This window comes from Syngnathus scovelli, chromosome 6 (assembly GCF_024217435.2).
Source record: "Syngnathus scovelli strain Florida chromosome 6, RoL_Ssco_1.2, whole genome shotgun sequence".
Taxonomy (NCBI): Eukaryota; Metazoa; Chordata; class Actinopteri; order Syngnathiformes; family Syngnathidae; genus Syngnathus; species Syngnathus scovelli.
The window spans coordinates 7,452,501-7,476,727 of record NC_090852.1 but is presented as its reverse complement, the minus strand read 5'-3'; the positions used below and the strand labels follow the sequence as shown (position 1 = coordinate 7,476,727).

Sequence of the window (24,227 nt, the reverse complement as noted above, 5' to 3'; positions counted from 1 at the left end):
TAAGTTAAATAAAATCAACTCTCTCCCTCTCTCCTCCAAACTCACCTTTAAGTTAAATAAAATCATAAAATCTACCCAAAGAGCAACCTCGGCCTTGCACTATAAATGAAAACACTCCAGCCCGCCCAATAATAGTAATCCACTGTTATTAGAGCTGAAGCCTTGTAAAAACACTCACGTCCATAATGTCTTATGGGAAATATATGAGTATTAGAGCTCATCTTATTCCTCTAATTGCATGTTCCTAGCTTCTCGCATCTGTTGACATACTAGCAGCTCCCACCAGAAATTCCAACAAAGAGGGTTTGAAAGAGGAGGCAGGAGAAAGTAAAAATGTTTGATGAAGACTATCGTTTCATTGACTCATGAAACATTAGCACGACAGAATTATTACTATTTCATATATTTCAACTGATTAGACTTCATTCGTCATCTAAATACATTCTAAAAAAAAATGGAAGATTTAAAAAACCTAAATTGTTGAAAATAAAAATTATCAATGCCATGATTCGTTATTTGGAGTGTTGGTGCCGGGTTAATTAATTTGGGGTTTTACAAAACAGCCATTTTAATAGCATATCTGTCCTTATTTGCAGGCTGCCATGTTGACACAGAAATGTTAGTGGACATCAGATTCCCTAATTGGCCAATCTAAGGCCAGAAGAAAGCTATCCTTGAAAAAACAAATACAAAAAACGATAAAAAAAACAACAGTGTCTAGAGCAAAAGCGCAAATGTAAAGATGAATCATTAAAACCAATGTAAATTTGTGCAACCTAATACACAAATTTACGTGTATGAACAAAGGGAGAAAACACGTATTTCACAAAGGCTCCACTGATATCCTGGCAGATGTAGAAAATCTGATGAGGTGGTGCAGCAAAGCAGAAAGTGGAATAAATAAGAACCTTGGGGAGACCAAACAACAGGGACGCACGCACATGCATGACATGAGGTACATGTTACTCAGGGTTGCCGTGACAATAATGACATTCACATGGGAGGGCATGGTAGTGTATGAACACCGTGACTGCAGCTTTGAAAAGAACTTTCAGATGCTAGCGTTGTTCTCAGCTAACTGGCTGCATAAGTGGAACTCTACGTCTGGCCAGTAAGAAGCCATTTTTTTCCCGCCAACCACAGTGGCTGAATGCTGGTTAGAGGTGAGAGCCAACAGGTGTCAGAAAGTGTTCATAAAGTGAGGATAACTCACCTTGAATCTTCACACTCACAAAGAAATGTGTTCTTTTTTTTCTGCTAGTAACTGGTTGCCATGTTATCTTTTTATGTTGTCAAGGAAGTTGAAAGTGTTGAGTTGATTTCTGAATCACAAGTGATACAGTCGTCATTTTGTTTGCCAACGTGTAGGACATTTACGCCCCGACTTTTGCGGCGTGTCCTTCACATTGGCACAAGTTAGCCGTTGTCAGCGGCTTTTCCAGCTAATTGAGCATGGCAAATCTGTGGCAGAGGCCACTGTTGACAGAATGTATTCCTATGCCTGGTTGGTTAAGAATAAACAAAAGAAATACTGACTTCAGCAAGAATTTATCGGTGTTTTTACTTTAATGTCATTTCACGGAGGTTATGTGTATATTTCACTCACTCCCAGGTAAATATGGAGTTTTCGGGGCTCTTCTGAAAAGACATGTCTCCCAATTTTTCTTCTAATTCATACCAAATGTGTTTGATGCATTCCATAACATCACCTCAGCCAGTGAAAGCTATTTCACTCTTAAATTAAAATACAGCCACTTAACGGAGTTAGCATTGCGCTAGGATTTGATACGAAGATATTTATGTCCCGGACGCTTTAATATCTTAAAAAAAAAAAAAAAAAAAGACTTTTGATGCAGGAAGAGATATGTTAAAATCTTAAAGTATTTTTAACACTTAATTCCACCTATTGTCTACTCGCTTCAATAATGATTTTGTCCCTCTTTGTGTCTGTCTACTCTCCTACATGACGTCTCCGCAGCTCTTTTGCTGCCTTTTGTCTCCCGAGGGTTCCCTTCAGGCCTTAATACAAGTTGACAGTGAAAGACATGCCAAAAGGACTTCTTTCAAATACATTACCCAGAAGACGACACAGTGACTCTCCCCCTCCCTTTTCAAAAATTTAACACATGCAATGTTGTCATACAATCTGTTTTGCATACATTTATTGTGACTCAAAGTGCTGACCAATGTTTGTTGACTGCATACATGCATTTTCTTCTTCTTAACCTGTTCAGGGTCATGGGTAAGATGGAGTCCATCACAGACGTTCTGATCATCTGACTCCTTTTATGAGCCAAAAGAGCCGAGACTCAAATTTGGGGGGGTACTCAAACTCTGTTTGAGGCGGGGTCTTTTCCCTCTAAGAGAGCACCGCACTTTTCCAAAATTCCGTCAGAGGACCAAGGTCTCAGATTCGAAGGTGCTGGTCTTCATCTCAACTGTTCCCGTGAGAGTTGAAAACTGCGGATTGATGAAGCCAAAAAAAAACACATTTGAAAAAAAAACACACAAGTGAAACAAAGGCCACATTCTTAAATAAGATTTTTTTTTTTTTGTATGCCTGGCTTTACTTGTCTGGCTGTATTTCAAGAGGACCGGTGGAACAAATATGTCACCATTTATTTGTTTACATTTGCTGAGTACAATCGGAGATGTTGAAACATCATATTCAGTGCAAAGGCCATTGACAGTCCCAAGTCGATTTGTAATAATGTGTGGAAAAATATGTCTTAACTTAGCTGGCATATTGTTTATGCGTTAGTCACAGGCTCCGTGTGCTATTTGGAAACTCAGTAGGTGTGAGAGCTGGAAGTGGAAGAAACAATTACCACTTTGATATTTGAGGGACTATTTTAGTGTTATGGTGATACAAATTTCGGTGTCACCTTCCTTCTGATATGACAATTTTTACTCCACTGTTATTTCAACACAATGATAACATGCTGTAGGATTGAGCTGCATATATGTAAGTGCGTTTAGAAACAAAGTCATATAATTCCTAAATTTTTAAATTTGGTCTCAGGCGTTTAGAAGCAAAGTCATATAATTCCTAAATTTTTAAATTTGGTCTCAGGCCTTGACTTCAGATAAACCGAGGTTCTATTTCAATCCATCAAAGAATAAAGTGTATACCAGTAGATAAAGCCAAAATAAATTTAGTGTGTGGGTAGTGTTTGTGCTTTCAAAGCTTCTCCTCTTGAGGTATCTAATACTTTATTATTAAATATAACAACAGATAAGTCATCAAACAATGTAGGTGTAGGTAAGCTAAGCAGAAATACTGTATAACATAGCTGTGAACCATCCTGGGTAAGTTTTTTTCTTACGCTGTGACTCAAACAGACAACACACTGTATTTGAATTTCACTTTTTGTTGACAATAAGGAAAAAAAAAAAAAAGCGGCATATAAAGTCAGATGAAATATGAAATTCTACCACAGTTGAATGTGCTCAAATTTAGCGGTTCCACCGTAGGGCATCATGGTGCACATTTTCCGACAAGAAAATATTATAATCATATATGTGCATGATGTGGTTTAAATGACGCTTTGCCTTTCTAGTTGCTGTCTTCCTTTTCCCAGTAAAATGCGAAGCATCAATGTCATGATTTATTACCCAAACGGAAATATTATACTCCCATGTAGCAATCGGGTATCAATCTAATTGATTATTTAATATACAGTTGTCCCCGGCATAAGATTAATCAACATCCACTGTGATGGTTTATAAGCATATTTTTGAAGGGTAGCTGCCATTAACTGAGTTATCCTCTGTCACCACATCTAGCACTTCTGTTGAAATAATCAAATCTCATATGTAAAGTCAAGCCTCTAATCTCATTTTCCAAACCTGATTATATTTTATGTTTGCAGAGCACGGCGGCCTGGCTCACCGCAAGGTTGTCATGGCCTATGTAAACCTCCTGTATGTGGCGACCAATCATTCACGGACCATAAAATAAAAATACACAATATGGCTGCTTTGTCTGTGATCTACCACAGACTTTCTTTTCAAGAGATTCTGAAGGCAGAAGTATTACAGATAGGTCATCGTGTAAAAATTGCTGGTTTCCATGTATTATGTGGACCAATTCAAAGTTGGTTTTGGCTTATCCCAAAGGTCCATCATGTGGTTGAGTCCCTTTTCACACAGACACCCCTATAGTGGAAGCAAGGTTTCTATTCAATAGGCACTCTTGCAGTCTTTCATTTGAGTGTCTATATGAAACATTGAAATCATTGAAATAGTCTCTCACGACGGAACGACACAGTGAAGTAAAGGACTTTACGCAACCATCTCATGCTGACAGTACAAAGCCTTCCAAAAAGAGCCTTCGGAGGAGGCTTGCTGAGATAGTTGCCATCGTTAAACGGCGCTCCGACGTCAAGCCATGTCTCTCGTTTCCGCTGTTTTTGCAAAATCGAACGTTTCTTGCCCTGTTATTTGTCATTCTCTTGCCGTGCTGCGGTGAAAGCCTTTGCGGTGACAAACTCCAATCTAATCATCAATAATACATGATGCCCTTCTACTATTAAGTAAATGCACTCAACAGCGTAGTGCAACCGAACATGTGTATTGACCGCATGCAAGATTTTATCTTGCTATATTTAGACACCCAAGATTAGCGTCATATTTGTTAGACACGGACACCGCTGTTAAAAAGATTTCAGTCAAGTTACAATTGTGGCATACAAATGTACTGGCAGACGCAATATTTAATGTGACTCACATCACTGCGCCAGGCTAAAATGACTCCGCCCGCCTCTGAACACATTTTAGATGAATACATTCAAAACATGGATGAATGGGAGAAAAAAAAAATGAGGGAGTCTATTACTGACCTTGCTTTATTCTCTTGTTCCTGCTCATTTCCCCAGTGTGTGCAACAATTCAATTTTACACACTTCCTCTGTGTCGTATTACCACAAGAGTGACATAACCTGATGATGAAAGTGGAGAATTAAGAGGAACATTGACCTTGACGATGTCTTTCATGCCTATCTGATTAGCTGTCATCACCCACCCCCCAATGTCTCTATCCCCTTCTCACTTTCTCCCGCTTTCATTCTTTCCAGCAAATCTTATCACGTATCTCAGACTCTATGACCACCCCTTTCTGCATTATCTCACGCACTTTCTTTTTTTTTTTTTCCAAGCATTCATAAGTGGCTCTTACTAACTCTCCTAAAAAGTCCCAACCTCTGAATGCATATCTAAATTAATGAGATTTAAGGGAGCCTGGGTATGAACAGTATTATGTGTGTCCCCCGTGTGCATACTCAGCCTTGTGAACAATAATAAGTCTCTAAAAACTCACTGTGGAAACATTAAACTGTCACCTGACGTAGCTGTCTGTGTATAAACTCCTTACACCCACCAACATGTGCATGCACACACACACACACACACACACACACACGCACATGCACGCACACACACACACACACACACACACACACACACACACACACACACACAGGTGTAATATAAAGTGCAACAAAAATCTGTGAAATGCAATTACCTTTTGCACTTTTTTTTTATGGCATGAACTTGTGTGGTATGAACCTAACTCAGATGTTATGCATTTACTGTAGAGCTGGGTGATTCATCGAAACGTTATGATAATTTTGTCTTTTTGATCTTTTTTCCAAGAACGATTAAAGTGCAATTGAAGGGGCTGGTGTGTTTGCAAATTCCTGATGTGAAAGTAACCTGAAAGCATCATGGCACAGCAAAACATTCTTTGTTTTCAAAACAAATATTTAAGTCTATATAAAATCCCTATGACAGGCAAACAGGAAAATAGCAATGACTTTGGGAGTGATATTCCTTCAAATAACAAAATGCACACACAAACACTTGAATACTCAATAACTCAATTGACTACTCAAAGGCACAAATTCTTCCCAACCTGCAAAAAATAACGTATATTAATAAATAAATTCATTCGCAAATCTCTTCTTATCTGTGTGTGCGTCATCCATGCACGGCACCACAGTGACTCTGAGGCCAACGCACGTGCTCAGCGGAAACTCTTTTGTAATTGCTGTTATTTTATTATTTTATTAATTTGCTTTTTTCACTATTTTTCATATTGTTTTTCATGTTATGCATTTATTTAGGCATTTCATTTTCTTTATCCTCAAAATTCAAGGATACAAAAATCCAAGGACTTGTTTTGGTATACTGATTCAAATTTCCACACGAAATACAATATGAAGTCCCAGGTTAGCTCAAGAAGTCCAGGTAGAATAACAACATGGGTAGAACAATAACATGAAATCAAATAATGATGAGAACGAGATAAAGGAGCGTTTCATCAAAGGTGTGGATATAGCATAGTGCAAAGTGCAGGCAGCTTGAATTTCACATGATATTGACATCAATGAATAAACATTTTATTATTTGTATTTCCAATCTCAATCAAAATAATCTCCATATTAATTTCCACAATTTCCATAATGGTGTCAAAATGATGTCAAATTGACATTTGTTTTTGTAGTACTTACATGTTGCTGGTGCATGCCATAAACGTTTATATGTACCGAGCTCTTGGCATTTTTTGTAGTCATTTTAGAGATCTTTATTTCTTTGCTATATAATTTCTTGAAATCATTTGTTGACTGTGAACGTAGTCTGTTTTTTTTATTTTTTTTTGCTGCAGAGGGGAGCCTTTGATTGGATCCACCGTGTGTCTGAGGAGAAAGGGAAATAACATTAGGCGTCTGGAGTAGGAAGGTGAAAAATAACCTGTCATCACGTTTTTTCCCCCTTTCTTCGTTTGCCCTCCTTCAGTCTCTCTTTTGTGGTCGTCCTCACTCTCACCTTCAGCACCTCTTCCCTCACTTTGCTCTTTTTCACAATTCTCAAAAGCTCATAGCTTGTCAGTTTCATCCCCTTCCGCTCAACCTGACAATGCTCGGACTCTCGCTGTCTTTATGACGAAATCTAGACGGAAGTATCGCCGGAGCAAAAATCCACCATGAGAAAGTGTAGATGATATAATGTGCAATTCGAATATTTGTACAATGGTACGTTATATTACATTTATTGAGTTGACAAGGGTTAGGCTAGGGAGGGAATGTGGAGGGAAAACAAGCAAACTTCATACAAGAAGCCTGGAGCCAAAATTCAAACCTTGAACCTCAGAACTGGATCAAGTCGGTGTGGAAGGACTCGAGAGACCTGACCTCAACCTCCTCAAACATATATAGGAGGTTGAGGTTAGGTCTAAATCAGCACTATATCGCCGGGGTACGCAATGTATATTTTTTGAGCATGAGCAGAAGTTGGCATACTAGAAAAAAAACAATGGCAACACAAAGAGAACATGAACTCTACGAAGGAAGGCTAGAGATAAAATTCTAACCCTCCTTCATGATAGACAACATATACATTGACAAGCTACAAATACCAAGAATACAAAATTAATATTTCCTAAAATGTATTTCCTGTCATCTGTATTTTCAAGACACTGTTAGATTTTTTTTCCCCCCTAAAAAAGACATTTTACAAAGCAGTGTGATAAACAATAAAGAACTGGGATTGAAGCCAGAGGGGTTCTTATTTAGCTTAGCAGCCTGCACATCTGTTAACATGGCAGGTGGCAAGCGGAGGACAGGTGGACCTTGTGAGTCTGAGCGAGGGTGTTCAATGAAAGACAAATCATTCCTACAATCCTAAGAAATATGAAGCCATAGAAAATTGCTGTGATAAAGGCTGATCACATTATATGCCAAATGGATTTCTTCAAGATTGGGTGAGAACATACTGCAGAAAACACATGTCGCACGCCGACCTTTGCACCATGACTAAATCATCCATTGGGCAGGCAGTAAGTCCCAATCTGGCCATGAGAATTTTAGCACTCCATTATGTATCTGTGAGTTTTGTAGTATTCCAAGAAGTGTGAATTGTGAAATAGCACCGCAAAGAGAGAAGCTATTCCAATGCATTTGGATGGGAGGTGTGAAGTGGGCAGTCAGTGAAGTTATTGTTGTGTTCACAGGAGGAAGCCAGACATGTTGGAGGACATTTGGTGTGCAGGACACACTACTAAAAAAATATGTCACTGTGACCAAAAATCGCCCTGCTGAAAGCTCGTTCACTTGATAAGAGGCGCTTTCGTACCCAGCTAAATCTGAATGAATTTATTGTTGATGAATTAATCTCAGTGCGACCGTGTGTGTGTGTGTGTGTGTGTGTGTGTGTGTGTGTGTGTGTGTGTGTGTGCGTGTGTGTGTTTGTGTGTGTGTGTAGGTGTACACAAGGAGAGTGAGGTGATTTCATATGTGCTGCCTTTTTTTAATGTTTGCTTTCACCTGTGTGCAAATATCAGGAGTGTGAGGTGCCATGTTGACTCAGCAGATCGATGTTTGACCTCCCAGGAAAAGAAAAAGGCCAATCCTCTACTGTAATAACAATGGTAGAGGGTGTACACATGTAGAACAGATGCTAATGTAAAATATCCAAAGTGTCACATTTGGCTTGATGGAACTCACTTTCCGGCTTGTTTTGTACAGTACATGGATTTTTTTCCCCCCAGTAGCTGTGGAATAAAAGTTAAATAAAAGTGTTCAAGGATGTCAGAAGAAAGATTAAAAGAAGCAATATAGAGAGCAGTTAAGAGCTAAGAAGAAGATGTGCGGTGAAAAGATGAGCTATTTAAAACACAGCCAAGAGAGACGGACCAAGAGAGGAAGAGAGGACACATTCAGCCAGCACTTACGTATGGGTCACACACTGTTAATGGAAAAAATGGAGTGATGGGTGGATGGAAAGGAAATGTGATGAGTGAAAGAGGAAATGGGTCAGGGGGAGTGGAAAGAATTGAGAGATGACTCCCAAAAATCAGTGCCGGGAAAGAAGCAAGTGGCAAAAGGGTTAAGCGGAAAATGATGTTTACATTTGCTCCGACAAGAATCAATTAGTTCTGAAAATATTGCATTTAAATGTTTAAAGGCAACTTGCCGTGTACACACAAAGCCACATCTCATGACGCAAAATGTTTATTATTTTTCAAAATATTTGCTGATACCTTTCATCGACCAACAGCAGTCGGACATTATTGGGTAAGAAAGAATACATTTGCGACAGCGCACATCATCACCTCACTTCTTTCCTGAATTTATCATGGGCATGTCTTTGCAAACACTATTGGCTTTGCAAAACAAAATGATCACTCTGGGCTCCTGAGCATCCTCTCTTCTCCTCTCCTCTCCTCTCTCTCCCTCTGCCGCACACAGATGCGACGCAGTGGCCGGCTGACAGCTGCGTACAGAAGCACACTCCTGCACCTGTCCGTTCACATTACAAAGCCGATTATTCGCCGTGCTCGGCATACCCATCGTGAATTTGTAATACATTTAGAGTCCGTGCACCCTCTTGTCACACTGATCTATTTTTAACGCTACAGGAGTGGGGAAGTAGAGACCACTGTGCAATATTCAACAGATGTACCACTCTGAGAAGAATCCTGACACCTTATTGGCTGTGTGAACTGCTGCTTTATAGAGTTTGATTGAATTGTCATCTTATAATATTGCCAAAGGTCATTCTGTTGGCGTTTTAGTTTTCTGCAGAGGAAAATCAATGTGTTGTCTGCTGCACCTCTTCTGACTTTTTCCTTTAGACCCCCCCCCCCCCCCCATTTCTTCCTTTCATTCTTTAATCCGGTCTCTGTGTTCGTGCTTTTCTCTACACACTGAGAAGGTGAGCTTTCTGCTCGCTCTGTGTGTGCACATATGCACTGTTGGTGGTGCAGACTTTTGTGAGAATGGGGGTGTGCGCATAAAGGTCAAAGCTGACAGCCTTTTAGCAGGGCTGCCAACAGCACGTCGGAGGAAAACACATGAGTTGTCCGATGGAGAAAAGTGTGCGGAGACAGACAAAGTCCAAGGTCTCAAATATTGTACGGTGGATGGTGAAAATAACTTTATACACTCTTGTTAAGAAAGCTGAACTTTATACAAAACTACATACAGTATGTCAATTAAGAGAGTGATACTATTTAAAACCAGGGGAAAATTTGTTAGAAACTGTTGCCATGTTTGTGCGGTGACAAATTAACCTCTTTTATAAGCTGATTAATTAGCAGTCGCACAAAGCTGTCACAACTGCTGTCAGACTGCATGCGGGCTTAGTAAGATTTTTGCATAAAAATACACTGAAATGAAGGTGGCGCACTGGGTAGCACGTCCGCCTCACAGCTAGGAGGGTGCGTGTTCGATTCCACCTCCGGCCCTCCCTGTGTGGAGTTTGCATGTTCTCCCTGGGCCCGCGTGGGTTTTCTCCGGGCACTCCGGTTTCCTCCCACATTCCAAAAACATGCTTGGTAGGCCGATTGAAGACTCCAAATTGTCCCTACGTGTGAGTGTGAGTGCGATTGGTTGTCTGTCTCTGTGTGCCCTGCGATTGGCTGGCAACCAGTTCAGGGTGTCCCCCGCCTACTGCCCGATGACGGCTGGGATAGGCTCCAGCACGCCCGCGACCCCCGTGGGGACTAAGCGGTTCAGAAAATGGATGGATGGATGGATGAAGTTTCAAGTATAATCAAGTATATAAAAACCTCAGCCCCTATATGACGAGATATTGTTTCTAATCGTATAATTTGGCACCAGTCACCAGTGTTAGCGGCTAATCTCGCCACTAACACTGGGGGTGCCCAGTATAGGCTCCGAACAGCCATTCGACTACTTTTCAAAGGCAATTTAAAAGGTTAAAATGAATATGCATTTGGCCTGATACAATTGCAATTTTTACTGATCTATTTTTTCAAACTAACCCAGTTTACTCAAATGTGGTCCATGAAGACATGACATGCCAGTCGTCTTCTTTTCTTCAGTGCTTCTCAGTTATTTGAGAACTGCCGTAGCCAACATGGCGAACCTCTGAGATTGATGAATCTTACCTACTAATCTTTGCAGACATGAAAACATTTTTTCTGCTGAGCTCATTTTGAATGGAAGAAAAAAAAATCAATTTTCTTAGAAATAAAACCAATTAGTCATTCAAGTAAAATGTAGTCATAATCACTATTTAACAAAACAAAAATCTAAATTTTTGATTATACAATAAACATTTTAGGAGACTGGATGAGTAAAATATTCAATAACTGCAGCCCTAGCATTATTTAGTCAAAATAATTGGTTAGCTAACTTATGCTCTGCTTGTTGGTTGACATACCCAGCGAACATATTTCCTTTTCATGCCACAGTTGTATTTGAGAAAACACATTTGCGTAGTGAGAGAATGTTGATTCTTCCCGCCTTCTGTCACGTAACTCATTGGTCAATCACATGCGTGGTGACAGTTACCATGACAACCATGATCCTAGAGCCCACACAGGTGTGCATCTGTGCATGTCAGCACAAAAGAAGACCCTGAGGTGTGACCTCGTGCATTAACACATCTTACGGTACACAGTGTTCTATCAGCAAGGTGCGGGAGAAAAAAAATCAACGTTTCCTTTCTACGATCACGGCCGCCCAACCAAGCCCACACACCCACACACAACACGATCCATCATAACCCTGCTGCAGACTGAACAATCCATACTGATCTTATTAGGAATGACTTTGTAAACCAATTAAAAAGCTCATGGCTGGCTATGACTACTGTCAGGTGGCTCACAATTTATGACTGTTGTCCCAAGAGCATACATAAAAAGCAAAAATAATTGAAGCAGCAGTTGAGAATGATGGTGACACCTCTTTTGGTCATACCACACAAAAACATGCCTCTTATACTGTGACGTCTAGTTTTGTGTCCTTGCAATTTTGCCAATGCCGTTAGGAATTTAAGTAACTCACACTCCATTTACAAAAGCAAGGGCGTGTTTTGTTCATGTATTAGTCCGAAACGTGTTTAATTTTTTAACCTTGTCTTGGCCTTTGGCAGTGAGTGACGAACGATTACGAATGTTTCAAAGGCAGCGAATGTTGCGTTCATGTCACTGTTCGTTCATGGTTGCAAATGTTCGTAAAATGTTCGCCAACCGTTTGAATGCTCACAAGGTTGTGGGTTCAAATCTGTGAAAGAAAGGTGGAATGTAACTGTGTGTGCAGATAACCATGTCTATACCGTCTTTTACTTTGTCAATCAGTACGAATCTGAGACTCACTGATGTTATTAGCGGGCGATCAATCCGCCGTGCCTCTCAATTGATCCTTGACACACACAAGCACGCACACACATTTGGCAAGGGGCTGAGGAGATTATGAGCAAAGGGCTGAAGAAAAACAGAGCAACAGAGATGTAAGGAAAGATGGATGGGAGACAGGAGGATAGTGAGTTTTGTCTCAACCTTTGTGTTTGCCTCAGCATTGATCTCTGTCTCACCTCAACACTAAGGTCAGCCTACACACACGCACACACACACACACACACACACACATATTTGCTGAGGCCCTGGCTTTGACCGGCTGACTGGTCAAATTAAACCTAGATCGCTGCAAGGCTCGAGGGAAACACACACACACACACACGCACTCACACACACACGCACTTATAAGTCAGTCACAGCCCATGAGGATTTTCTGCAGAGATTTGAGACAATTACAGAGTTTAACACATCAAGACGGAACATGAGAATGTGACACTCAAACCGCATCACTGTTCTGTATTTTTTTTATACAAAGCACAAAGAACAGTGTGTGTGTGTGTGTGTGTGTGTGTGTGTGTGCGTGCGTGCGTGCGTGCGTGCGTGCGTGCGTGCGTGCGTGTGTGTGTGAGAGAGAGAGAGAGAGAGAGAGAGAGAGAGAGAGAGAGAGAGAGAAAGAGAGAGAGAGAGAGAGAGAGAGAGAGAGAGAGAGAGAGAGAGAGAGAGAGAGAGTGCGTGTGCAAGGTGTCTCATCGTAGTTCTGCTGTGTAAGCACCTCAGACAGACAGCGTTGTTGTTGTGTATCCACAGAGGAAATAAAATAACAGCCCACGTCTTTTCAACCCACTGACAGCTAACTCTCCTCCTTCACCCCCCATATTCTCTCTTCACCTGCTTTCTTTGTTCTGTTAATTTTTCTTCTTTCACACCTTTGGATTTATACCACCTCCTGTTATATCTGAGCAATTAGTGATACATTTGTTCACCTTTTCAGCTTCTGAAATGAAATACAATACTACTACGACTGCTACTATTACTTTAGTTCGTATGATGAAATATGTACAGAGGAGCCAAACCCCAACCCCTATCCCCTACCCCTAAATTCTAACCTTAACTACGACCAAAACACTGTCCCTGACCTTACCTTAACCAACCCCAACCCTTAAACTTTAACCCTAACCCCAACCACAACCAACCCTAACACCAACTCCTACTAAAACCTTAACCCTATTTTTTTCTCCCTTTTTTTTCGTCTCAGTATTTGAGGATAGCGCCAACTGTGCACAACTCTTCTCATGTTGACCTCTCTCCTGCTGTTTGAAATACAATGCTTCCATCTACTGGGCATTCGGCAAAATGCTACCAATTTGTTATCCCTTTCCATATGCTCTCATAAAAGAAAGAATAATGTAATTGTGTATCTGCAATTATCTCCCCAGTCAGATTTTTTTTATAGTGGAAATAGTCATAATGGTTGGTTTATACAGTAATTTAGATGGTTTTACGGGTGCTGGATTCTATTCCAGCTGACATTGGGAGGTACTGTAGGAGGCGTACTTGCTTGCTTTTATGCTACAGTGTACTTTTCAGGTGCAAGAAAAAAAGTATAATGTAAACAAACGTAAACGAAAGACGAGGCGCCATCCACAAAATATAAAAATCACCAGAAGTCCCCTGTCCAAATAAAATAGATTCAAAATTAACCCACAAAGCTTATTGATGAAATAAAATAGCAAAGATGAAAATTAAGTTTTAATTTGTTTTGTGAGTAGACACACAATTAATTAGCATTCATTTCTAAGTTAATAAAAATGCCTTTTGATTCCGGCTTATGTACTGTTTGTCCTTATTAAGGTCTTTGGGGTGTACTCTGCTCTTCTCAGCAGCCAATAGCAGCCACAGGGCATAAAGTAGGCAAAAAACATGAAGTAACATCAGAATTTAAATGAGCCTAGGTAGGCCATGATAGTGTGTTTTAAACTGAATGCAAGCACACGATAAATTAAGATCAGTAGATCAACACAAACAATATTATCACGGTACATTTAGTATTCACTCATATGATAAATTCAAATCTATTGAAGAAGGCTGCTTAAAAAAAATTGTGCTCATGTGATACAGAGTTCGAACAAACGTTTCAGAGGCTCATAATTGGATTTCTCACTTCCAATATCTATATTTCCGCACCTCAATAATAAATCACACAAGTAACTTTGAGAACCATTTAAAAATTGGAACACAAAGACTGTGAACACACCCCCTGATCCTTAATAAGCATCACAGTGGGACTCTCACACTCTCTTAATAAAGTGACAAAATCATCACGTAGTCTTCGATTCCATTTGGTTTAATACAGTATGTTTGGTAGAAACTGCTTGAAATGAACTAAGTGTGCATCACAATAATCCAGTTAAACTGTGCCTGACATGGACTTTGCGCAAGGTAAGCAGAGCTGCATTGAGTTTTGTTGGCAGCACAATTTACCATTATCTAATTATCATACATATATCATACATAATATAGCATATAATATTATGGGTGGCGCACTGGTGAGCATGATCGCCTCACAGTTCAAAGGTTGTGGTTTTGATTCCACCGTCTACCTGTTTTCACACTTGAACTGTATCCCCGGTTTCTTATTGCAATATTGTATCGAATGGAAACTTTAATAGCAAGCAGCATGAGTTGACAACTGTGAGATCAAACATGTCCATCTATGGAGTGTGTCTTGTTAATTATATGTGAAGGTGCAAACACCAAAAGCAATGTGGGAATGACAAAGGAGCTCTCATGGTGAGATATATGATGAGGTGTGACAGACTGGCGCTGTCGCCATGTTTGTGTGGATACAAACGAAGCTCGAGCTGTTGTATAAGCTGATTAATTAGCTTCCACAACTGCTGCCAGTCTGCATGTAGGCTTAGTAAGATTTTGCACAAAAAATGCACTGAAATAAAGTATCTTCACTATCCAATGAAACCAAATATATAAAACCCTCAGCCCCTACATGGATGGCATGATGTTTTTTGGAGTTAAGTGAGATTAGTGGAGTAGCCCGAAAGGTTCCTTGGTCGACAAACGCTGCGCAAACAAGGCGACCTTGTGATGTGAAACTACTTCACCGAGGATGGCAGAATGTGATAAGATTCATCACAACAGCTTTTAAATGTTTGAGAACTTATTTTTGCCTCAGTTCACGTCATCAACCTGGCACTAGAGGGCGGTAGAGACATATTATTCGCAGTTTAATATGTTGCCATGAAGATGAAACTCTGAAAAGTAATTAATCTAAAAATGAATGTTTTCCTCATACAAAAGTTTGTTCTCTAGCTTTTCAATTTCCTGCCCTCAACCACGTTTTGATATTTACATTGCTTCTCAAGCAACCACAGAGCACTTGAACATCTGGAATAGTTTAATTCTTTATTCAAAGAGAAGAGCAGATAAAAACATTAAGGCAGACAAGCAGCGAGCGGTAAACTGCAAAATGTAAAATCAAGAGTTGAACTCCCCATGGCTTGATTTGTTAATAAGAAAATAGAAAATTATAAAGCCAGAGGGGAAAAAAAAACAGTATGAGAATCTGCGTGTGTGTTGACAGAAATTTGGTGTAAACATGTGTGTGCGCGCGCTGCATCAGTGACCCTTGATCTTAAGGGAGAATAAAGTGCAGTTATTGTTGACCCTTTGAATGCGGGGTGACACTCAACATGTGTTCAAAGTGTCAAGCAGTTGGAGTTGTCGTCAGGCTTGTTGGAGTGAATTGACGAGCATGTGTATGGAATTTAATCCGAAAATAAACTTCATGTAAACGGATGCACAATTGCGAATGTCACGTCTGCATTTGGAATTTTAATTGTGCAACAGCGAATGCAGCTTAAAACATTATTTTCAAAAAAGGACCTGGAATGTCATAACATGAAACAAGCCCATATACACATACAAGTGTACCTCAACAAATTGAAATATTATGCAAAATTATTTTGTTTCAACAGTTCAATTGAAATGAACGATTGGTATATTAAATAGACTAAATAGAATTTCTAAATTAGGCTACCCACGTCCCCAAATTCACCAATAAGAAATTTCGATATTACATAAGAACAAGTTATTTTGGTAGGAATGTGTGGTGTGTGTGTGTGTTTTCTTTTTAGATCCTTCCGATCTGTCCTCAGTCGGTCTTCTTGGCCCAAGCCAGGTCATCAGATCGAGGCTTTTGACCGGTCAGTCGCTCGATCAGATGCTCCATGTGCCTCCAGAAGCCCAGCTGGTCCAGGGCATAGTTACACCAGCCTGGGTCATAACACACACCAAAGGTATGTGAGAAGAAAAGAATAATTAAAAATAATCAAACAGCAAAATCGGCTTTGTTGACAGAGCTCAACTTCATTAGTGTTATGGGTGAACTACCGCCAATTCCAGCAGGCTTTGGCAATCTCAAGCAAGTCGCTAGCATTCAAATAGCAAGGTCCTGCACGCAAAGGGCAAGCGCTCCCTCGCAATGGCCATCCATTTTCCACCAGGAATGTCCGCCTCTCTTTTCCCCTCCAGACAAGCTGAGATCATCTTTCATTTCACAGTGCTTCACCTCTCATTAGTGACCTTAATGTCCATCCAGTGTTGTGTCCTCATCAGTCCTCACTCGCACCGCAACCTTAGTTTCTCACTTCCACCTCACACACACAAACACGTTGCTGTGTTTCTACATTTAGAAAGCAGAGACAGGTGCTCATGTCAGTACAAGAGAAGAAGCGAGTTCATTTATTTCAATCAATCAAAAATCAATTAAAAAAGTGTAACTCCAATTGAGAAAATAATTTTTGGGAGGCCAATTCCTCTTTTTGTGTTCACAATGACAAGAAAAAAACAAAACAGACGGGATATATAGGCAAAACAATATCATCGGAATTGAAGTCCATTGTGAACAAACTAATAAGGGATATCTTGGCATGATGCCCGCACATCGCCACCACCCGTGATGTGTTTACATGATATATGATAAGGGTGCGGGGATGCGTGTTTGCGTATGCTACGCGCAAGTGCGTGTACGTCGCGTCCCTTCAGCGACCCGCCCTCAGGTCGGAAGACCTACCCTTCCTCATCCTCCACGCTTCCTCCCTCTGCCTGTGAAGTCCTATTTGTTAGAACAGACAGCAGGTTAGCATTAAATATACATGGGGATTGTCAGCCAGTGGCAAACACAAAGGCAGCTATGCAAGCCCCAGTGGAATCTGAGGCTGCTATGCTGAGGGAGACTGAGGTGGTGGAGTTGGGGGGGGGGCTGTCACTGTCCCCTGTGGATGGACTGCCACCAACCCACAACGGTGCACACACACACACACACAGAGACCCACACAGGTTAGGAAGCGTGAAGAGGTCACAAAAACTAGCTGGTGCACAGATGCTCAAGTGTGCATATGCAGGACAGTGCATGCATCTACAAACACACACTTTTCCCAGTGACGCCCCCCTTGGGTCACTCACGCACATCTGGCGCCCACTGGGGCGCCACGGTGACGTACAAGCTACCCCCATGCCGCTTTGCCTCTCCCTCTCACCCACATGCACAATGAATAGCGAGCGAAGCCCAGCATTTCTCAAGAGACAGATGCACGCAAACAACATTTTTTGGTGGCGTTATTTCAAAGCCAGCGCCATTTTGTCAGACTTTTGTGAAGTCAATGTGCCGTTAAGGGTTTCAATTAAGGCTCTATAAAATGGCCACCCACCATAAACACATTCACATAACTTGACCTTTATCTGTTTTCACATTGGGATGGACATTCATTCATCTAATTTGGACAACACACTTTTTATTTTTAATGGTGGACGGTCCTTTCTCCAATTTGTACAGCAAATATTCCAATATCACTTACCAGACAAGATTTTTTCAGGCATACAAAAAAAAAAGTGTGATTGTGAGACGTTGCACATTTCGTAAAACATGAATACTTAACAAAAACAAATATACCATCTGAATAATTGCAGGTTTAGATACAATTTTTGGCCCATGTTGGGATTTAAAGAAGAGGTCATCGGTTCATGATGCTATTCAATATTTGGAGGTCAACGGCTCAAAATGAACTAGTTAATGCCATAGTCACATTTTTGTCATTTAATTGTTTCATGTTTATGTTTGTTCATATAAAACATTTAATATATTTATGACAGTACTATTGTGTTGTGTAATCCACTAGAATGAACCTACTTAAATACAAATTCAGATAAAATAGGAACAGAAATGTGTCCTAAAATAAGGGCAAAAGTTCAACACATTACAAATGGAGGTGAAGCAAGTATAACTTTGTCCTTAAAACCAAATCCTTATGAATTAAGTTTACGGTGCTAAAATAGCTTCAATTTGCTCTTAGAGTATCTTAAAGCAAGCTTACCTGTAGTGATACAATAGTACGTCTCGTGCGGTGAAACATGGTGGATGCGGTGGTGTTTCCGTGGCAACACCACATGCCAGTCCTGCAGCAGCGTGACCCAACGCGGGAGCCCAAAGTAGGAGTGACTCCATTTGTGAATCTGGTTGGTCAACGTGACGAAAACAGCCAGGGCGAAAACGTAGCAGTCCCAAGGATAGGACGCCGCCAAGGCCTCTGAAATGTGACGTAAAAGTGATGGCGCAAAAAGATGAAGAACCTTTTATTTTTTAGTTTTAAGTGCTGTGATGAGGGCCCACACAAAGGCGTAGCACTCCCACAGAGAGAATGCTGGCGGGAGCCTTCGTCGAGATGAAGAGATCGAAGGAGGGGGTGAGGAATGCGGGAGACAAGAAGACGTGGCGGCAAGGGAGAGATGAGCAGAGGACAAGTGTACCATATGACACACTTGATGACGACATACATTGAAAACATTGACCATTAAAAAGATGATTGAGAAGGGCAACATGCAAAACATGCTGCGTTATGTTTTTTTGTTGAATTTTGTGTTTGTACAGTAGAAGCCCAAGTTAATTCATATTTGGATAAAGTGACCTCACAAATAAGTTCATCCAACCTTGTCTCACACTTGTCATTCTGACTCTTGGTAGTCTACGTGTCCCATCAGCTCAAGTGTACAAATGTCAGCTGGATATGTCACCTCACCTTCTCGCCTGTCCTCCGTCTTTGTCTGGCGACCGCTTGCCACCGTGAGGAGGTTGACACGATACGTTCAGATGTCACCTCACCACTACATGACGGTCGTACCCTCCCGCTCACCCTGACCTCTCTGAATGGTGACCCCTTTCAAGAGCAGACTGAATGGGCAGAGATGTCACCTTCCTTCTTGACCCACAGCGGAGATATGACCTACAAGCGGGCCTCGGTTTTTCTACCTATAATCTTCTCTCCCTCCGCTCTCCATTGTTTGCTGGACCCCCTTAAAGATAGGCGACCTTTACAACTTTTACCTTTCGTCCTGTTAAAGCGCAAGTTAGGAACACTGGTCTCAAATCTATTCTGTTTATTTGGTCATCTAACTTAATAAGAATATAAGAAAGTATGAATTTATGAGTTGATTGGCCTTATATTTTGGTGCGGTTTGCGATTTTCTGCGTATGTGTGTGTTACCTGGTGTGTAAGTGGAGAACTTGTAGGCCATGTGTGCCAGTGGCAGGATGGGGATCATACAATTGTCTCCATTGGTTTCAATGAAGTCGTGGCGGGTAATGGCGGTGGGGTCAATGTGGTGCTCTCTGAACGGCCGAATAAATGCCTGCAGAGACAAAAAAAATAAATAATAATAACATAGTAATTGAAAGAATTTTAAGTAGTTTCCTTAAACACAGCAAGATACGATAGCTTTTTTATATTATACACAATTTCCAAAGGAATAATAACATGCGTCCAATAAGAATTTAGTGTTTGTGTGTACTGAAATCCATTGCACCAAAAAAACACATCTGCACTGATACAGCACTTTCACAATGACTTTCACTATAACAAAGCACTTTATGAAAATAATAAATAAAGCAATCCCACTCACAAGGCTTTTAAAAAAAAATAATGTACACTGATTAGGAGAACTGTACTTTTTATTTTACTTTTAAATAAGAGTGCACATTGATAAAAGGAAAGTACAATTTGAACTACAGCACAGCAGTGGACACAAAAGCACAGTGACAGAAAAAGTCAGCAGCTCAGCAGCCGGTGCAACCCCAGAGCTCACATCCAGCATCTTAATAAACCACAGAACAGCAGTCAACTTGCACAAATGCACTCATACACATAAATGACCCAAGCCACACACACAGTGTGCATTTCCTACATGTGTGCAGAGGAGTGAGTGCAGGAGGGTTGGCAAATAAAATAATCTGCATTTCAGACACACGCAGGGGACAAAAAGCAGCTCAAACACTCACACGGAGCGTAAAGATAATTTATTTACAAGTGTGAGCAAAGCCTAAAAGGAAGGTGCGTATCGTTATGATACACAAAGCCTTGGAGATGTCAGCGGGAAAACTCGTTATTGTCGCATGTTGGCACAATGGCGCTTGCCTATTTGCCAACTTTGTTGCTCATCACCGCTGGTATCTTGACAATTACAAGCGCTCTCACCTCCGTCTCGACCCCCGCCCCTTTGCTGACTGCCGCAGCCCTCAGCCGCATCAAAGCGGCGGAGGTCGTGCCGAGAGGGGCGGCGTCCTCGCTCCCGGTTAACGGCGGGCCACCGGTCACTGCGTGTCCTCTAATCCCACACCGTTTAAAGGCCCGCCTTGCACGACATTCACTAATCACCAGCTCACATCGCCTATCGCCCCGGCAACCGGCGCCATCCCACTGGTTGCGCAGACACGCCTTGCCGCCCCCTCATACCCACTTCTCTCTCTCGACCTTCCTACAGCAATTTCATCACATTTTTTTTTGTTTTGTTTTTTTGCCTTTGTCCAAATCTTTCCTTTTGTGTTGCTCTCACTATTTTTCAAAGCCCTAAAAGATGTGTACGGAAGAATATTGCACCTGGAAAAAATGTCAAAGGTCACATGATATGTTTTACATTTTAACGAGATAATTCCCGTTTTAACGTAACGAGTTTCACATTTCAACAAGACAAGTTGGAAAACACAGCAATTGTTTCTGCCAAAATAAACATCAATGGCAGTATTGACACAATGCCCCTCAGTTTGCGGTGTGCTTATGCTGAATGTTTGAAAAGCTAATTCAAGAACCAATGGGACTCAAATTGATGCATCTCCTTAAATGTGTCAGAACATAAGCACTTATAATCACCTTTAAATAATGTGAGGTGCCTCCGGAGGGCAGTTTGTCATATATGGGTCATGATGAAAAAGACTAACAGTGACAGAAAGCAGAGTGGATCGTTTCATGGAAAACAGAATGATGAGCAATACTGCGAAATGAAGGATATAGACCTTGAAATTCTTCAGAATGTCCCTGTATAATATACTATCTTAAAAATAAATATATTCTTGAGGTCAAACTTTAATCATCAAATACACTTGAAAAAATACTGTACAGATTTTTGTAATATTGTGGTGTCAGTGTAAAAGTAAGTAACTTAAACCAGTAGCTGGCAAATAATAAAAGAAAGCCTTTTTTTTGTTAATTGCATGTGGTGTAATTTTTTCGCCTACAATAATTTGCTTTATTGCATTTTTAGTTTAGTTTAGTTTTTTTTTTTTTAGAGTTTTTGTTTATTCCAGCATCCCAAAAATTTTCACGCATAAATAAAAATCACCTTTGTAATAACAACAAACAATGAATCAATCAAATTACATAATTTCAATTGAGATTAATTCACCTTTCCAAGACCTAATCATTGATGGATTCAACAATTAAAATAAAATTCAACTGTGCGCAATATACTGAATGCCTTCTGCCATTTAATATACTAATCAAATATAGACAGAAACAGCATTAATCATACTCTGATTAATTATGCTTTTGACAGAAACAATAGCTCCTTGTATAATTAGGATGCTTCTTGTCTCTGAACACATGCATTCGACAAGTGCAAAAATGTTTATGAATATTTCATAACACATGGAACTCTCATCCCATTAATCACAACTAATCTGCATGCTGCAACTGATAACATGCGTTCTAATTGGCTGCAATGACAAGGACCTTTATTCTAATTGGCTGTGGGCAGTGTTGGGAAAGGTCATTTTCTACACGAACGAGTTCAAAGTTCAGTTCACAAATTTCAAAATGAACTTGTTCAGTTCATAGTTCAGGATTGAAACTTTATTTACTAAAAGTTCAAAAAAAAAAAAAAAAAAACGTTTCTGCGAGCTGTTCCCGTATGGCATTTTGTTTTCACCCTTTCCATTCACACTAGTATCCAGGTGCTAACACCTTACAATCTTAAATACATGAGAAAATTGCTTGAATTGTATTTTTCCGTAATGAATTAAAAAGTAATTATGACTGTGGTCCAGAATGTGCAAACACAAACAATCTGCTGTTGTTGCCAGACTAAGGTAGGAAACAAAGAATGTACAAATAAAGTATTCATTGTGCAAAACATTTAAAGTCACATGCTATTTATTTTAACTATCTTTTCATTTTCAGTGAATGTATTATTTCTTAACTTGTTCGCCCAAAGAACCAGAAAGCATTTATAACTTGGGACATAAAAGTGTAAAGGTGCAAAGTCAAAATAAATGACTAAAACAACAGAAACAATCTGATCAAGGGTAATTTGTGGTTCATGAATGTGCATGTGCATGAGTTCACCTTGCCGATAAGAGGGATGTCTACAGATCCCCAAGTATCCGCCCCCCAGTGTACCATCCCAGATGCAAAGTCTGCTGTCAAGATTCCCAGCACTACAATATAAAACAGAAATAAATAGTACATAAAGTACAATTAGTGAGTGTAATAACAGCATTAAGAATAACAATTCAAAACATAATGAATGAAAGATAATTGTGCTAATAATCATCATGATCCTAATACGGGCTCTATAGACGAAGCTAGCTAATACATAGAACAGCATGTTACAGTAACGCCTGTTTGGAAGTGTATTCACTATTTTACCGATTTCCAACTCACCAATGCCGAGAATGATCTTGTAGACGTGAAGGGTGGAAAAGTGGAGGAAGAGCAAAGTGAAGTTGACGACAAAGAGGACGAGGCACACGGTCACGCACATCCACTCCTGGATACGCTTACCTGAAGACACACACACAATAAACACCATTCAAATTAATATCTGAGCGAAGACAAAACAAAAGTTGAATTTCATGAACTGGAGGGTCAAGGGTTTTAATATATAATCAGTCAGATGAAGACAATGTACTCGGGGCTGTGGGGTCACGACCTCTCATATGTGAAACACCAACGCTGACGCAGCACTGAGCCCGCTCGGACGCACATGCACACACACTTGGGCAGTCTGCCTCGGAGAGGTCAAGCAGTATTCGTTTGACGAACTTTCCTTTTATTCTAAATTCACTGATCAGCACTTTTATGAGCGAGGGACACACACTTAGTAATAGTAAATTATTGAAACACACGCGCACACACACACACACACACACACACGCACACACACGCACACACACACACACACACACACACACACACACACACACACACACACACACACACACAGCGCAGATCTCAAGCTCATTAAGATACGAGGAGGTTTCGGAGCTTTCATGATTAATTCCGTGATTTCTCTCTTTCTTTGGAGGTCAGATCACATGATAGCTCACAGCCAATCATGTTTCACGAATGTCCAAACAAACAGAAATCGTTCTTCTGTTTGAAAAGTTCTTTTCTACTTGCAGTATATTTCCTCTCTCTTCTTCGTGAAAGTTTAATGTGCTCGGATTCTCCTTTATGACAGCATTAGCAGCCTATGAGATATTAATGGTCGTTTTTGAATAAAGCGCACAGACCTCCGAGTTGGCGCGCCTATAGACCAGAGCGATTATTAATATGCTCTCATAAAGGATGCAGCAAAGTGATCACGGGAGATTTAAGCGATGTGATTATGGATATTTCACGAATTGTCAAACGTGACCCTTCACCTTCTGGAAATGGTATCAAAGTTGGAGAGAGACTGAAGAAGAGTTCCAATGGAGATTTAATTTGAGACCTCTACGGCTTAGACTTCAATCAGTGAAGAGAGTGGTAGATGAATAGATAAAAAAAAAAAAAAAAAAAGG

The 24,227-nt window shown here is 40.4% G+C and overlaps 1 protein-coding gene and 1 long non-coding RNA gene across 2 annotated transcripts in view; both read right to left on the bottom strand.

Annotated features, from left to right (window-relative positions):
* Positions 1-15,504: 15,504 nt before the first annotated feature.
* On the bottom strand, positions 15,505-18,486 carry LOC125971069 (uncharacterized). The gene is made up of 2 exons (XR_007482342.1): positions 17,193-18,486; positions 15,505-16,802 (listed from the first exon to the last, which is right to left on the bottom strand). It is a non-coding gene; the product is annotated as an uncharacterized lncRNA (long non-coding RNA).
* Positions 18,487-18,488: 2 nt separating this feature from the next.
* Positions 18,489-24,227, bottom strand: part of si:ch211-212o1.2 (uncharacterized protein LOC492735 homolog) — a 13,830-nt gene continuing 8,091 nt past the window's right edge. The window contains exons 2-6 of the mRNA XM_068651096.1: positions 23,107-23,226; positions 22,789-22,880; positions 19,660-19,804; positions 18,570-18,705; positions 18,489-18,492 (exon numbers count right to left, since the gene is read on the bottom strand). Coding sequence (XP_068507197.1) covers positions 18,489-18,492; positions 18,570-18,705; positions 19,660-19,804; positions 22,789-22,880; positions 23,107-23,226 — 497 coding nt within the window. The remainder of the gene's footprint in view (positions 18,493-18,569; positions 18,706-19,659; positions 19,805-22,788; positions 22,881-23,106; positions 23,227-24,227) is intronic.